This window comes from Cornus florida, unplaced genomic scaffold (genome assembly GCF_030987335.1).
Source record: "Cornus florida cultivar Cherokee Brave unplaced genomic scaffold, ASM3098733v1 CherokeeBrave_3.0.0_Hap2_Chr10, whole genome shotgun sequence".
Lineage (NCBI taxonomy): Eukaryota > Viridiplantae > Streptophyta > Magnoliopsida > Cornales > Cornaceae > Cornus > Cornus florida.
The window spans coordinates 52,529,377-52,544,695 of NW_026775580.1; the positions used below are offsets into that span (position 1 = coordinate 52,529,377).

General features: G+C 31.9%; 1 protein-coding gene and 1 pseudogene across 1 annotated transcript; both read right to left on the reverse strand.

Annotated features, from left to right (window-relative positions):
* Positions 1-4,377: 4,377 nt before the first annotated feature.
* On the reverse strand, positions 4,378-8,971 carry LOC132278651 (probable LRR receptor-like serine/threonine-protein kinase At3g47570; annotated as a pseudogene).
* A 4,787-nt stretch (positions 8,972-13,758) lies between these two features.
* Positions 13,759-14,692, reverse strand: LOC132277618 (serine/threonine-protein kinase CDG1-like). The gene is made up of 3 exons (XM_059779458.1): positions 14,429-14,692; positions 14,268-14,271; positions 13,759-13,955 (listed from the first exon to the last, which is right to left on the reverse strand). Exons 1-3 carry the CDS (start codon positions 14,690-14,692, stop codon positions 13,759-13,761), a joined length of 465 nt encoding a protein of 154 aa, XP_059635441.1.
* Between the last annotated feature and the right edge of the window lie 627 nt (positions 14,693-15,319).

The following is a 15,319-nucleotide window of genomic DNA, read 5'->3' on the forward strand; positions in this document are numbered from 1 at the left end:
TGTTTAATTAATTGTAATTAATTGTAGATTAAATGTTTAAATGTTTAATTTTATTTAATTTTATTTTATGGTTATGGTTAGTAATAATGGGTTAACCAATTAGGTCACATGGACTACTTGGATAGAAGGTTTAATAGGTATAGATAATTACCCATGAATAGTTGTATATGTATATATATAGATATATATGTATATACATATAAATATAAAATGAAAGTAATTTATTAATTAATATTATGGTAACTTTAGTATTAATAAATAATCTGATATATATATTTTATATATTTATATAATAAGGATATACATAGATTTTATATGTATCATATTTTAAGTTACATTTTAATATTATGGTAACTTTAGTATTAATAAATAATTTGAGGTATATATTTTATTTATTTAATAAGGTTATATATAGATTATAAACTTAACATATTTTAAATTACCTTTTTACTTACCCATGGATAGTTGTATATCTATATATATAGAGATATATATAAAAGGAAAGTAATTTATTAATTAATATTATGGTAACTTTAGTATTAATAAATAATGTGATGTATATATTTTATATATTTATATAATAAGGATATATATAGATTTTATACGTATCATGTTTTAAGTTACCTTTTAATATTATGGTAACTTTAGTATTAATAAATAATCTGATGTATATATTTTATTTATTTAATAACGATATACATAGATTATATACTTAACATATTTTAAGTTACCTTTTTAACATTTTAATTTTATTATTTTCTTTATTAAGTTGACTTGGATTGGGAAAAAGAGTATGGTTATTACAAATATATAACTAAGGTTTGTAAAATGGGGTTAGAAATATATCACGTAATATATTTTAGAGAAAGAGTTAGAGAGAGAAGGAGGAAGAGGAAGGAAGGAAGAGAAAAGACCTTTAGAAAAGAAGATCAAGGAAGAAGAAGTTTAACTTTCGATTTGAAAGTTTAAGGTAAGTTCTTCTTCTATCTCTCTCCCTTCGATTTGTGTTTCTATACATGCCTAGGATATTTCAGGATTCTTAAACACATAAAACTAAATAATTATGCATGTTTAATTAGATTAGAACATAGGTTTTATGAATTTGGTTCATATTTGTTCTTGTCATATGAATTGATAAATTCATGAATTTGATCTGGTTTCTTTATGAATTTTTACATGTTTTAAATGATGTAATTACATGTCTGTGTATTGATGGAACCTAAAAACATGCCTTAAAATCCTTAAACAGTAAAGAATAAATTCACAGTAGGGTTTCTGGGTTCCATTAATACACAGACATAGAATTACATCATTTAAAATATATAAAAATTCATAAAGAAACCAGATCAAATCAATGAATTTATCAATTCATACAACATAAACAAATATGAACCAAATTCATAAAATTTATGTTATTAAACATGCATAATTATTTAGTTTTATGTGTTTAAGAATCCTGAAATCTCCTAAGCATGTATAGAAACACAAATCATAGGCATGTATAGAAACACAAATCAAAGGAAGAGATATAGAAGAATAACTTACCTTAAACTTTCGGATTGAAAGTTAAACTTCTTCTTCCTTGATCTTCTTCTCTAAAGGTTTTTCTTATCCTTCCTTCCTTTTCCTCTTTCTCTCTCTAACTCTCTCTCAACCTATAGTTTATATTTATAGGCTAAATAATAACTCTACCCCTTTTCCCAATCTAAGTCAACTTAATAAAGAAAATAATAAAATTAAAATATTAAAAAGGTAACTTAAAATATGTTATGTATATAATCTATGTATATCCTTATTAAATAAATAAAATATACACATCAGATTATTTATTGATGCTAAAGTTACCATAATATTAAAAGGTAACTTAAAACATGATACATATAAAATCTATGTATATCCTTTCTATATAAATATATAAAATATATACATCACATTATTTATTAATACTAAAGTTACCATAATATTAATTAATAAATTACTTTCCTTTTATATATATATGTATATACATATATATCTATATATATACCTATACAACTATCCATGGGTAATTAAAAATGTAATTTAAAATATGTTACGTGTATATCCTTATTAAATAAATAATATATATATATTACCATAATATTGAAAGGTACCTTAAAACATGATACATATAAAATCTATGTATATCCTTATTATATAAATATATAAATTATATACATCAAATTATTTATTAATACTAAAGTTACCATAATATTAATTAATAAATTATTTTCCTTTTATATTTATATTTATATACATATATATCTATATATATATATATATACAACTATTCATGGGTAATTATCTATACCCATTAAACCTCCTATCCAAGTAGTCAATGGGACCTAATTGGTTGGCATATTACTACTAACCATAAAATAAAATAAAATAAAGCATTTAAACATTTATTCTATTATTAATTACAATTAATCAAACACATCATTTAAACACATAATCTAATAAACAAATAATACAAATAATACTTGAACAAATAACTAATTAATCAAGTAACACTTAATTCCATTAAACACATAAGCAATTAGTCAAATAATTAATTAAACAATTAAAAATACAATTAAAACAAATAAATAAATACCGAGACTATTATTTTAAAATTAGGGGTATTACATAAAGTGCTATAAATAAGTTACGCATTACGGATTGTTTCTACCTATTGAACCGAATTCATGGAATCTCCAATCACACATGACAAGTTACTTCCGAAGGTGACTCATTTGGAGCTTAAATCCATCATTCTCGACACTTTTTGGACTATGTTCCTAGAAAATTAAGACTCTTGGTCTTATAATTATCTTGAGAAATCTAGGATTGGGCTCCTAGAAGAAAGACACTTTGTCCTTTTTTATTATTTTTTATTTTTTTCTCTATCTTTGTAGTGTATGCATGCATCTTCCGGCTTGTATCAATAGCCGATGACTTGAATCAAGATTGTTGATCTATCTTAAAGGCTAGAACAATATAGTGGTTAACTCACTTATTAGGGTGCACACGGTCTGGTTTGGATTGGAATGGGAGTTTTTTGGGACCAAACCATTTATAACGGTTCCACTATTTTTGAAATCAGACCGAACAATAATGCCCACGGAACCAAACCAAACCGCGAAAAACCGGTTTAGTTCGGTTCGGTTTGTTGGTTTAAGTTGATTTCCTTTTTATTTTATTTTTAAAAAAATAAAATCTCTTATTTTTCCCTGTATATAATACATCAGGGAACCGACAGTGACCAGATGACAATCACATATGCATTGTTAATAATATAAAGCACCTGTGGAAGAAACAAATAGACAATGACATGATGACCACAAGGAAAAAAATACAGCATTCCTTAATTATCATTTATGAGATATTGGGAAAAGAAAGAAAAAATTAACTCAAAATTTCAAAAAACAAGGAGATCAAGTATGGAATAGCTAATTTTTTAAGTGCCCAGCTATCATAATTATTTCTTGTCATGACTAAAAGTATATAAACTTAGTTCACTAATTGATATGAAGTTGAAAAGAATATATATATATATATATATATATATATATAATATAAGTTACATAACGATTTGGTCAGGACCGGGCCGGTCCAGCAGGGACCGGACCAAACCGTTGTACAACTAGGCCAAACTGCCTAGTTCAGTCCGGTTCAGTCTGATTTTTCAGTTTACCGGATTTTTTGAACACCCTGCTCACTTATATAATTTTCTAACTTAAAGTGGCATATTATATAATTAACGGACAATACTTAGGTCACTAGTGAAGATCTACAACATACTCATCGCTGATGTGGACCAATAATAAATAGACATGTGATCTTTAATTATCAAATCAAAAATGGTGAGTAGATATTCACTTACCAAATCAGAAATAGTGATTTGATTACCACCTATGATTTGGTAATTAAAATAGGACGTATTCATTTATTATTGGTCCACATCAGCTGTGAGTATGTTGTACATCCTCACTAGTGAGGACCTAAGTATTGTCCTTAATTACCATGCTAAAAATCTCTAATTCATGCCAAATAAGTGCATTTCCACCATTACAATAATTTTCAAAAATAATGACACATATAATTACATTCAATATATATCCCCATATTTCAAGGTTACAAAATAAATAACAAACATCACAAGAATAAATTACCTTCGGAATTGAATAATCCATAATTTTAGAAATATTTTTACTCCTATTTCATATACTGTTAGCAATGGAGTAGAAAATCCAATAAATTTTGATATAATAATTATAAATGCAAGCATTATTCAAATGCTAATATGGGTGAACAAGTCAGATGAATAATAATGTCGTGCATATGACAAACATATAATTTTATTTACTAATGAACGTCTTCCACGGAAAGGTATTTCATCAAATAATCATTCTGCACTTTAGGTCACATATTATGCTTATATATACAAGTAATCATATATGCAAGCAAATATACAACAGTTGCAACATTAAGCAACAGTCTTTACATAACTTTGCCACTACACACACACACACACACATGTAAATAAATACAGACACATTGCCTGCTTGAAACAGCAACCTCACTTATGTTAGACAAAAAAAAAAAAATCAATACTTGATTTCCTTAGTAAGATTGCATTTTAAAAAGGCATCACTGGTGCTTTACAATTTGCGAAGAGCATCCCTCATGTTTATACGAGATTCAGGAGCATCAGCAGTGCAAGAGAGTCCAACCCCAATGGCCATGACCAAGCAATCACGATTTGGTTCTGGACTTGATGATTCATCATCCTGGCAACGCCTGTCCTTGTTTAGAAGCAGCTCGGGGTCTACTACTTGCTCCACACTGGTGGGGAAAGCCATTTGCACCCATTTCCTTAGGCTCAACTCTCCCACACAAGTCTCATGGGTTGGACTCTTCCCGGTAAAAAGCTCTAGCAGCAGTATTCCGTAGCTGTACACGTCTCCGGCAGTGGATGGTTTCCCTCCAAGGCCGTACTCTGCATCACAATTCAATTATGGTTCAACACAGAAGCATGTAAATTAATAAATTATCGGCTAGCTCTCTTTAATCTGTACAAAATAACTAAAATGGTCATTGCCCAGCGTAGTCCCCATTAATTGAAGGTGCTAGGAGGGGAATCATATACAGGCTTAACCTTTAGATCAAAATATTTTTGTTTTCATTAATTGGTATTAACATATGAGGAAGAAAACTACCAACCTGGAGGTACGTAGCCAATGGAACCTCTGAGAGCAAGAGTAGAACTGGTGGAAGATTGATCATCAGTTCTCACGATCAACAACCCGGCCAATCCAAAATCTCCCCCTTTGGCAGTCATGTCTTTATCTAAAAGAACATTACTAGGCTTCAAATCGCAGTGCACTACTGGGGCTTCACACTCATGGTGCAAATAGTTCATGACACTAGCAACATCAATGGCCACACTCAGTCTATCTACTACACTCAATCCCTCTCCATTTGTGTGCTTTCTCTTTCCTACAATCCAATCCTTCAAGCTCCCATTGCTCATGAACTCATAAACGAGAGCCATAAATTCTATGTTCCTGAAGTCTATGCTCGAGCAAGATGTGATAAGTTTAACAAGATTCCTGTGTCTCACATTCCTCAAAGCTGTGCACTCTGCGAAAAAGCTCTTCCAAGATCCATTCCTCTCGGTGTCAAGGACCTTAACTGCAATGGCAATACCTTCTCGAAGTTTCCCTTTACAAACCGATCCAAAACTCCCTTGTCCAACCAGATTTTCTTGATTGAAATTTCCAGTTGCCACACGAAGTTCATCATAAGTGACCATTTGGTGTTGCCCTTCGAAGGATTCTGAGGTTTCAATGATCTTGGCTCTTTTTTCCCTTTTGTAAAACAGAAAGCCAACTGCAAAGCACGACACTGCTATTGCCGTGACCGTGGTTATGATGAGAACCAAGATCAATCGTTTTGTACGACCACTACTACTCTCACATGCCAAATGCAAGCAGAGCTTTGTGTTACCCTCCACATGGACTCTAGAAAGATTTGTGAAAACCCCACCACCAGGAACTTTTCCATCCAGATCATTGAAAGAGAGATTCAATAGCTGTAGGGCTCCTAAATTTTGTAGCTCAAGAGGAATTGAGCCAGAAAGTTCATTTGAAGAGAGGTCGAGAGTTTCCAAACCTCTCGCTACCCCTAAGTACTTGGAATATGACCAGAAAACATATTATTTGCCATGAACAATTGAGTTGGGGATGTTGCCTGATAAACGATTGTATGACAAGTCAATTGTGGCAACACTTTCAAGGTTTCCAACTTCTTTAGGCAAAGGTCCAGTCAAAAAGTTTTTGGAAGTATTCAAATTGGTGCTTAACCTAGGAAGATTGAAAATTTGTTTGGGTATGCTTCCATTGAGCTTATTATTGGATAAGTCAATTGAAAGCAAATTCTGAAAGTTCTCAACACTAATGGGTATGCTTCCCTCTAAGTAGTTTCCTGATGAATCAATCTCAGTCAATTCTCCAAGATTTCCTATGGAATTTGGGATTTTGCCTGAGATCCGATTTCCAGCAAAACTCAACACCTTCAGTTCCTTCAACTGGCCTATTTCTGAAGGAATTTCACCAGAAATCTGGTTGTAGCTCAAATTTAGGAAAGCTAAGCAACTCAAATGACTAATTGAGGCTGGTATGCTTCCGTGAATACAATTTCCTCCCATGCATAATTTTGAAAGAACCTTTGAAAGATTGTCTATGGACTCTGGGATTACACCCTCTAGAAGATTGCCATCAATGGCGAGGAAGTTCAGAAGGGTACTGCTTGTCAAATAAGTAAGAAAATTCAGACCATCATCGCCTGAGCTAACAATTTTATTGAAACCAATGTTATACATTTGCAGGTCTGGGAGATTTCCCAATCCTGGTGGCACCGTTCCATGCAAAAAGTTGTCTGCCATACGAATGATTTGAATCTTGGTGAGGTTGTGCAGTGACCCTGGAATGGTACCAGTGAACTTATTGATGCAAAAATTGAAGTCTAAAAGATTTGGGAGTGTGACACCAACATCGTAGGGAAGTTTACCCCACAAATTGTTAGAAGCTAAGGCCAAATAAAGCAGTGAAGACATGTTGTATATGGAGGGAGGAACTGTGCCAGTGAGATTGTTGATGGTGAGATCAAGTTGCTTCAGATTTCGAAGGCGAGCCAAGTCACTAGGTATCATGCCACCTAGAGTATTGGTGCCTAAATTTAAATTGATGAGTGATGAAAGGTTGGCTATGGATGATGGAATCGTACCTGATAAATGGTTTCGTGCCAAGTTCAAAACTTGGAGCTCTTGGAGGTGGTTGAGCTCTTCAGGAATTCTTCCTGAAAACTCATTTTGCATCAAGTCAATGATCCTGAGCTTTGTGCACCGGCTTATGTTTGAAGGTATTGTACCTTCAATTGTGTTGGAGCTAATGTTTAGGATCCTCAGGAGAAAAAGATTGCCAAGTTGATCAGGTAGTGTTCCAGTGAATTGGTTGTCATGGAGTTGAAGAGATTATAGGAAGGAGAGATTGCCAATGTGAGGGCTTAAGGAACCTTTCAGCCCAAGGCCAGACAGATCAAGCCCCACCACTCTCTGACTGAGTGTGTTGTCAAAGACTTGAATGAGATCAAGGCCTCCTTGTCTGTGGCAATGCTTAGAGTGGATGACTCTGCAGCTAAAAATATGCTGTTAAAGGAGATAATCAGAACAGATAAAATGGCAAGCTGAACCACCAGAAGGTGAGGGAAATCCATCTCTCTTTTGGGTTCTTAATTTTCATATGAAAGAGTGGACGGAACGGATAGACTCGTAGCTGGGCACTTATTGGAAACACATCACTGCTCACCTACCATCGGCATGTTCAATGCATATGAATTCATGCATGTGGGCTTGGAGATGGGCTATTTAATAAGAAATTTTCTTGACGACAGTTTCAACCTCTTCACTGAGTAAACACAAGTTCTACCTCGGACTATTATCTACGAACAATAGTTGATGAGGTAACAAAATTTCTATGAACATCTTATAGAAGCCCATATCAAGAAAATCTCTTAGGTTTGAAAACTCAAATTCAAACGAGTTTAAAATAACCAATTTCAAATTAGTGAAAACACACATGGAGAAAGAGATAGAATTCAACATGTATAAACGGATATCTCTCCCTCACAATGTGGTGTGAAATGCCTTCTTGATCACATGAATGAGTGGTTGAGGTTATGTTGGAAATTAATAAATATGACATACACAAAAGAAATATAGTTGCAGATTTAACTTATTGGGACCCATGAGAAAAAGGTCAAAAAAGAAAATTCATTAAGTGATGAATAATACCCAATTAACCATCCATCCTTTATTTACTCTGTCCCTCTCCTAATGAGTGTGAGTTTTCTTGTCAAGAGAGATGATTCATGGTCCTTCATGTTCTGTTGAGAAAAAATAAAATAAAATAATCCCAAAAAAACCTAATACAACCAAATTGAACAACATCTGGATAACTTAATTGTAAAACCCTAAGAATTCGCAAAAATATGGACAATTTATTGGGAGCCAACCTGTGACTTGTCTTCGGCCTCGTTGAGCAGTTCTCCCTACACATATAGCTTCTCGATGCAGGTCAAATCGCCGGTAGATTCGGCCATGGTTTACAAAAATTAGATTATGCAATGTCTGTGTGTGTATATGTATATATCTCTGTGCATGCGTGTGTGTATATACAGATATCTATACATTATACACACAGACATAAGCATGGCACGGAGAGAAATTTGAAAATAAGGGTAGCTGGGATTTCATGAGGTTGTGAAGTGAAATAGTGCGTGAGGAGTGGAGTAACTCAAATACTGGATTATTATTTTAACAGTAATTGGGTCTCCCCTTTTTTTTTTCCTCTCTCTTTTGGTGCAAATCGTTCTTTCTTTTCTTTTTTATTTTTTCCCCAAGATTATGAAAATGAAATTGTTAAAAAAACAAAAGAGTACGAATATGAAAAAAATAAATAAAAGAAGGACAAGTACATTGTAAAAAAATATTGAAAAATGATTTGAGTAAGTACTTTGAATATTAATATATATTTCAAATTGTTATCGAGTTGTTCTTGCGATGGTCAATGGTCAATTGGTAATTATTTATTAGTCAATATCTCTCATTATCTCAATTGTGAAAAAGTTGTGTTAAAAATAAAAAAAAATTGTGAAAAAGTTAAGATTATTCATATTTTAGTATTTATAATTTTGCCTATTGGTCGATGATGTGCTTTTCAAACACACCAAAGAAGAGAGGTAGTTTACAAGCAGGGGCAAAGCCAATTTATTTATTTATTTATTTTTTTATTTGGAGGAGTATAGTGTAATAAAAATTTGAACAATTTATAAATCAATTATAATATAATTTCTTTTTATAATATTACTCTTTAGCAAATAAATTCAAAAATACAACCTAGTTAAATTGAGATAGAAAATTGATATGAGAAAAATATATAGAAAATATAAAATGATAAGATGCATGTAAAAAGAGAAGTGGTAGAAGAAAATAATGTTAAATAATTTATTTTTTTTACTGATTCAATTTTTCAAAACTCAATTTTTTTGAAGAAAAAAAAGAGAGAGTATTTTGATTCCAATCTTAATGAAAGCCTAAAAAATGGTGCCTTTAACTAAACAAAACATTGCAAATCTAGCAAAACACAACCCTACGAGGAGGTCAGGACAAATAAAAAGGTACTTTAATAATCTATAGAATAAGCAGTTATAGAGTTTGCTATTTAACGGTAATTGACAACTCAAAATATTACCATATATGCCATCAATAAAGAGCGGGATTCCCCTCAAGGAAATTTGTGTCAGAGCACCTTCAAATATTTAATCATTCGTTGTTACAGAGCCACGTCACCAACATACCATTCTATTATTAATTTATCAAATTTAATTAATTAACTAATAAATATTATATCTTTTCAACTAAAATTTTCAAATAATAATTAGGGTAAAGTGCAATAAACCCCCTTATACTTTACTCTCTCTCCCAAAAAACCCCCCCAAACTATTTTTTTAACAGAAAACTCCCTATACTATCCAAATTTTTCCAAAAACAACCAGATGACACTATTCCGTTAGTTTTTTACCGTAAAGTAGTCACCTGACCTATGCTATAAATTGAAAATGACAAACCTACCCTTTCTAATTGGCCCAAATCGAACCATCAACCCCCAACTCCACTCTCTCTCCATGCTCTGCAAATTGCAATCTCTTTCTATGCTCTGCAACTTTTCAACAATCACAGACGAAACTCACCACTCTCTCTCTCTCTCTCTCTCTACTCACTTTCCTTATATTTAATCAACTTAATTTCCAAATAGTACCTCATAAGCCAAACATCAAAATATCAAAGCCAAATAAGTATTTGAATCTCTGTTTCTGCTACTGATTTTTAGATAGAGTAAGTAATCCCGAAACCCAGGTAAGCTATGAATATATCTAGAAGAGATTACATACAGTATGCAAAATACATGAATTTCAATTACATTTGTATTTGATTTGGTTTTGGGTTCTTAGGGACCAAGGTAAATAATCCATACAGTGCTGGTTGGTGGTCGGCGGTGATGGGGGTGGTGGCGACGCCACCGCCTGCTGTGGTTGTCTGTGTATGGATCACCATAGGAGATGGGTTTGCAGCTGGTTATCGGTGGGTGGTGGTGGTCGTCGGATGGTGGGTGGTGGTGGGTCGGTATACGTATGTGGTTAGGCTTGCATGAATGTTATTGATAAGGATGAAGATGGGGATGTTGGTGATTAACAATATAGTAACCTTTGTAAAAAACATTGGTGACAATTTGGCAGATAATAGATGTTCAGCCAATGCAAAAAGGCAAGTGCAGGAGTGTCCTTGTATCCTGCACCTTTCATTTTCAGTCCAAGTCCTCTAAGATATTAAGATCAGACGGAATAAATAACACCCAACCATTTTTGGTGATTGATTTGGGCTAACAGCCGTTGCCAGAAAAAATGACTTCAAATGTTAGTGTGCCAAGAACTCTGTTTTTCTAATTTCATCCAAACACATACATTTGTTCCTTTTAATAAAATGAAGATAAGCACTATATTTATATATATATTTACAAAGATAATAGATAGATACCGAAGATTCCGATTCCAATTAAGCAGACAAATAAATTTATCAACGCATCTCTCTCTTGATCACATGTGAGATAAAATATGAGATAAAATATTGCAAATATTGCAATATTGCAAAAGGGTCCAATAATGGTGAGATAAAATATGATTAAGATGTGGTAAGTTGAAAAATAAGATAATAAATATGTTTTAATTTTGGTTTTTCTTATCATCAATATGGATGAACTCAATGGCTGAAGGAGCTGTGGTTTCTTGGATAGATTTCTAGTTAATTGGGTAGTGGTCTGGTTGGTATTTGGCACTAAAATAAAATGTGGACCGTAAGGTGGTGTTTGGCCCTAAAATAATAAGGGCAATTTTGTAATCTAATATTTCCGACGAACTCCGGTGCCCATGAATTTGAATTTTGTCCTTAAATTGTATTTTTTAAATAGTTTAGGGGGTACTAATTAGTTCAGGGGGGTTTCTTGTTATAGAGAGAGTAGTATAGGGGTGTTTATTGCTATTTACCCTAATAATTATGGTGATTTCTAAAACTTTCACTTTACTTGTTGTCACTAAAATTTCCAAAATAAGCTTCCCTCTTTCGATTTCTCATTCCTATCATTAATCTTTATTCGCTAAAATTTAGGGTTTGGAAGATTTCACAATTTTTTTTAGATTGAGAAAGTATTTTAAAATCTTGGTATATTAGATAACTCAAAACTCATCTGAATCTCCTCTATTTTCTAGAGTTTTATCTACTGCAACAAAGATTTCACAGTTTTTTCTGGATTAAAATATATGGTATCGTTTGTGTGGTTCTTTCACATCCAATTAGTTACCTTTCTACAATTGGATTAGTTCCGGAATTTACAGTTGAAAATAATTTAATTAAGGGTGTGAGAAAAAATTTGAAAATTTAGGTATAATTTTTTTTTTTTGAATTTGTGAATAATAATATAGATTTCACTACATCAGAAAACAATGACAAAAAAAAGTTTATTTTCTTCTTAAAATTGAATTTGCCAAAAATGTAAAGTGAAAGTTTTAGCGAATGGGAAATATCTATTTGTTGATAACTAAATATATGAGAGAAAAAAAAACTATATATATATATATATATATATATATATATATATATATATATATATGTAATATTGAAATATTGCTATTTAAATATTACACAAAATTTTAAAATATAATTATAAATGAGAATAATCGTATGATAAATTATATATATAAAAAACTTGTTAGTAGGACGATGTTAGAATTTGATTCTATTTTTTAAGACAGATTTGCTTAGATTTGCTTCGTTATAGTGTTAACAGACTCTGTGGCGTCTATTTCCAGGATACAACGATATTTCTTTCTTCAGTAACAGCACTTTAAATCAAAGAAATGGACGAACTAACTTGGTATAATAATCTCTCAAACTTGCACTCTAAAACTATGCAAATAAGAAAAAGAGAGGGAAAGAAAATTTAGAAATCTGTAATAAGATTTTGAATGATATTTAAAGTCAACTAGGTGCCTTTTCGCATTTATTAGATAATTTTATCATTTTTTATTTTTTATAAAAAAATTTAATTATCTTTTTATAGAGTTACTATTATAAAATATGATAACATTATACTAAAAAATATTATTATAAAATTAATCATAATATCACAACACCTAATATTTTTTTCACTGACACAATTTATTTTGATAGCTCCAATGCTGTCTCCAGAAAAGCAAACTATTATTCTACATGGACTGGGAATGGCGAATGAGTAGAGGGGATGGAAGAGAGAGAAAAGAAGAAGACAGAGATGGGTTGCTGAACGTCAATTCAGAAGAATCTGCAACACGCATGCCCTTATTCGCCAGGTGACCCTAATATCTCTTGTTTTCCCCTCTTCTGTTAACTTAATCAGTAATTTTCTTGTCTTGAATCTTCATGTTCCAGTTGGTCCTGATGATACTGGAATACAATAATAATTTGTGAATTCCATTATTATTAGATTACGTAGAATTTTACTTATGTAGCGTTTGGGAGTACAGAATTGGCGCCTTAAATTTGGTATTAGAAAAATTTAGTTCAAAATTTTAACTAAATCGCCTCTAATTCCAAATTTAAGCCATGGATTCGGTACTCCCAAACATAACATTATATTAGTTAATTTTGAAGCTGAATTTTTGGACTTTTATGAGTTTTCATGCCTCATAAATGACCAAACAAATTTGTGAATTCAAGCATATCTAGGAATTTGGAGGGCTTGCATTTCTATTTTGTCACAGAAACCTTCAACACTTCTGTGATTTAATATTAAGGTTTTGTTTGTTTTGACATAAAATATATTTCTTGAAAAATATTTTCCTTTTTTCAAGTAATTAATATATTTTTTATTTTTCTCTATTTGGCCAAGGTCTAAGTGTTAAGATCAAATCCATCGGATGTGGGGTGTGTAAAATAACTCGACTAAGTAATCATGCAAAAACATAACAGTACTACATTAAGCAACAGTCCATAGTCCACACATAACTTTGCCTCTATATATTTACACATACAGAGTACAGGCACAGTGTTTGAAATAGGAACCTAGTCATGTTATTTATTGTGATTTAAAAAAAAAAAAAAAACCATTACTTGATTTCGTCAGTAAGATTGCGTTTGAGAAGAGTGTCTCTTGTGATTTTCAATTTGCAAAGAGCATCCCTCATGTTTACATGCCCATCAGGAGAACACTTTGCATCAGAAAAAAGCTCTAGCACCATAATTCCGTAGCTGTACACATCTCCTCCTGCAGTGGGTATATATGGTTTCTCTCCATGACCATACTCTGCATTGCAATTTATTTATAGTTCAATAAAGAAGTATGTAAATTAATAAATTATCGGCTAGCTCTGTTTAATCTGTACATAATAATTAAAATGGGTATTGCTTAGCGTAGTCCCCATTAATCAAGAGTGCTAGGAGGGGTAGATCATATACAGGCTTAATCTTTAGACCAAAATATTTTTTGTTTTAGTTAAATTGGTATTAGGACATGAGGAATAGAAATATGTACCAATCTGGAGGTTTGTAGCCTATAGAAACTCTGAGGACATGTGTGGAGCTGATGGAAGATTGATCTCTAGTTCTCTCGATTTACCAATCTGGTCAATCCAAAATCTCCCACTTCATGTCTTCATCTAAAAGAACACTGCTAGGCTTCAGATCACAGTGCACAACTGGGGCTTCACACTCATGGTGCAAATAGTTCATGACACAAGCAACATCAATGGCCACGTTTCTGTGCTTTCTCTTTCATACAATCCAATCCTCCATGCTCTCATTGCTCATGAACTCATAAACGACAGCCAGAAAATCTATGTTCCTAAACTCTATGCTCGAGCAATATGTGATAATTCGAACAAGATTCCTGTGTCTCACATCACTCAGAGCCGTGCACTCTGCGAAAAAGCTCTTCCAAGATCCATTTCTCTGTGTGTCAAGGACCTTAACTGCTATGGCAATACCATCTCTAAGATAACCCTTTATAAACCGATCCAAAACTACCGACTGAAGGTCCTCCATTTTTGCTTACGAATTGTTCTAAAGAAATCAGCCTGCCGAGTTTAGACGGCAACGACAATGTAGGAAAACTTTAGATTGATGTGTACTTTTTCCGATTTCTGTTTGGTTGATATATATATATATATATATATATATATATATATATATATTCAATAGGCATTTCGTTGATAGTTTTCTGAATTGTTTTTAATTTCTATTTGGTTGATAGGCATTTGGTTCATTGTACTCTATACTTTGATCTTTCAATTGGTTCATAGTTTTCTGTACTTGATCTTCAATTTCTGTTTGGTTTATATATATATATATATATATATATATATATATATATATATTGCAATAGGCATTTGGTGAAATTTAATAGTTTTTTTAATAATGTTTCAATAAAAAATTTGAGCTAAGATTTTTTCTGATTCAAATAATTATATTTTGTAATTTTTCAAAACTTATTTTTTGCTTTCCTTTGTGAGTTGATTTTTTGAAAAGTAATGTGAATCACTTATAGGGGTATTTTGGAGAAAATTTATTCTATTCTAAGATTTAAATTGGTTTAACCGAACATTTTTATGGTAATGATCATTCCATTAGAACATCATTTCTTGTTTGAAGCCAAATAATGGAATGAGAATG

Excerpts from the sequence above, each read along its gene's own strand:
- LOC132277618 (XM_059779458.1), bottom strand. The coding sequence starts at position 14,692 with ATGGAGGACCTTCAGTCGGTAGTTTTGGATCGGTTTATAAAGGGTTAT.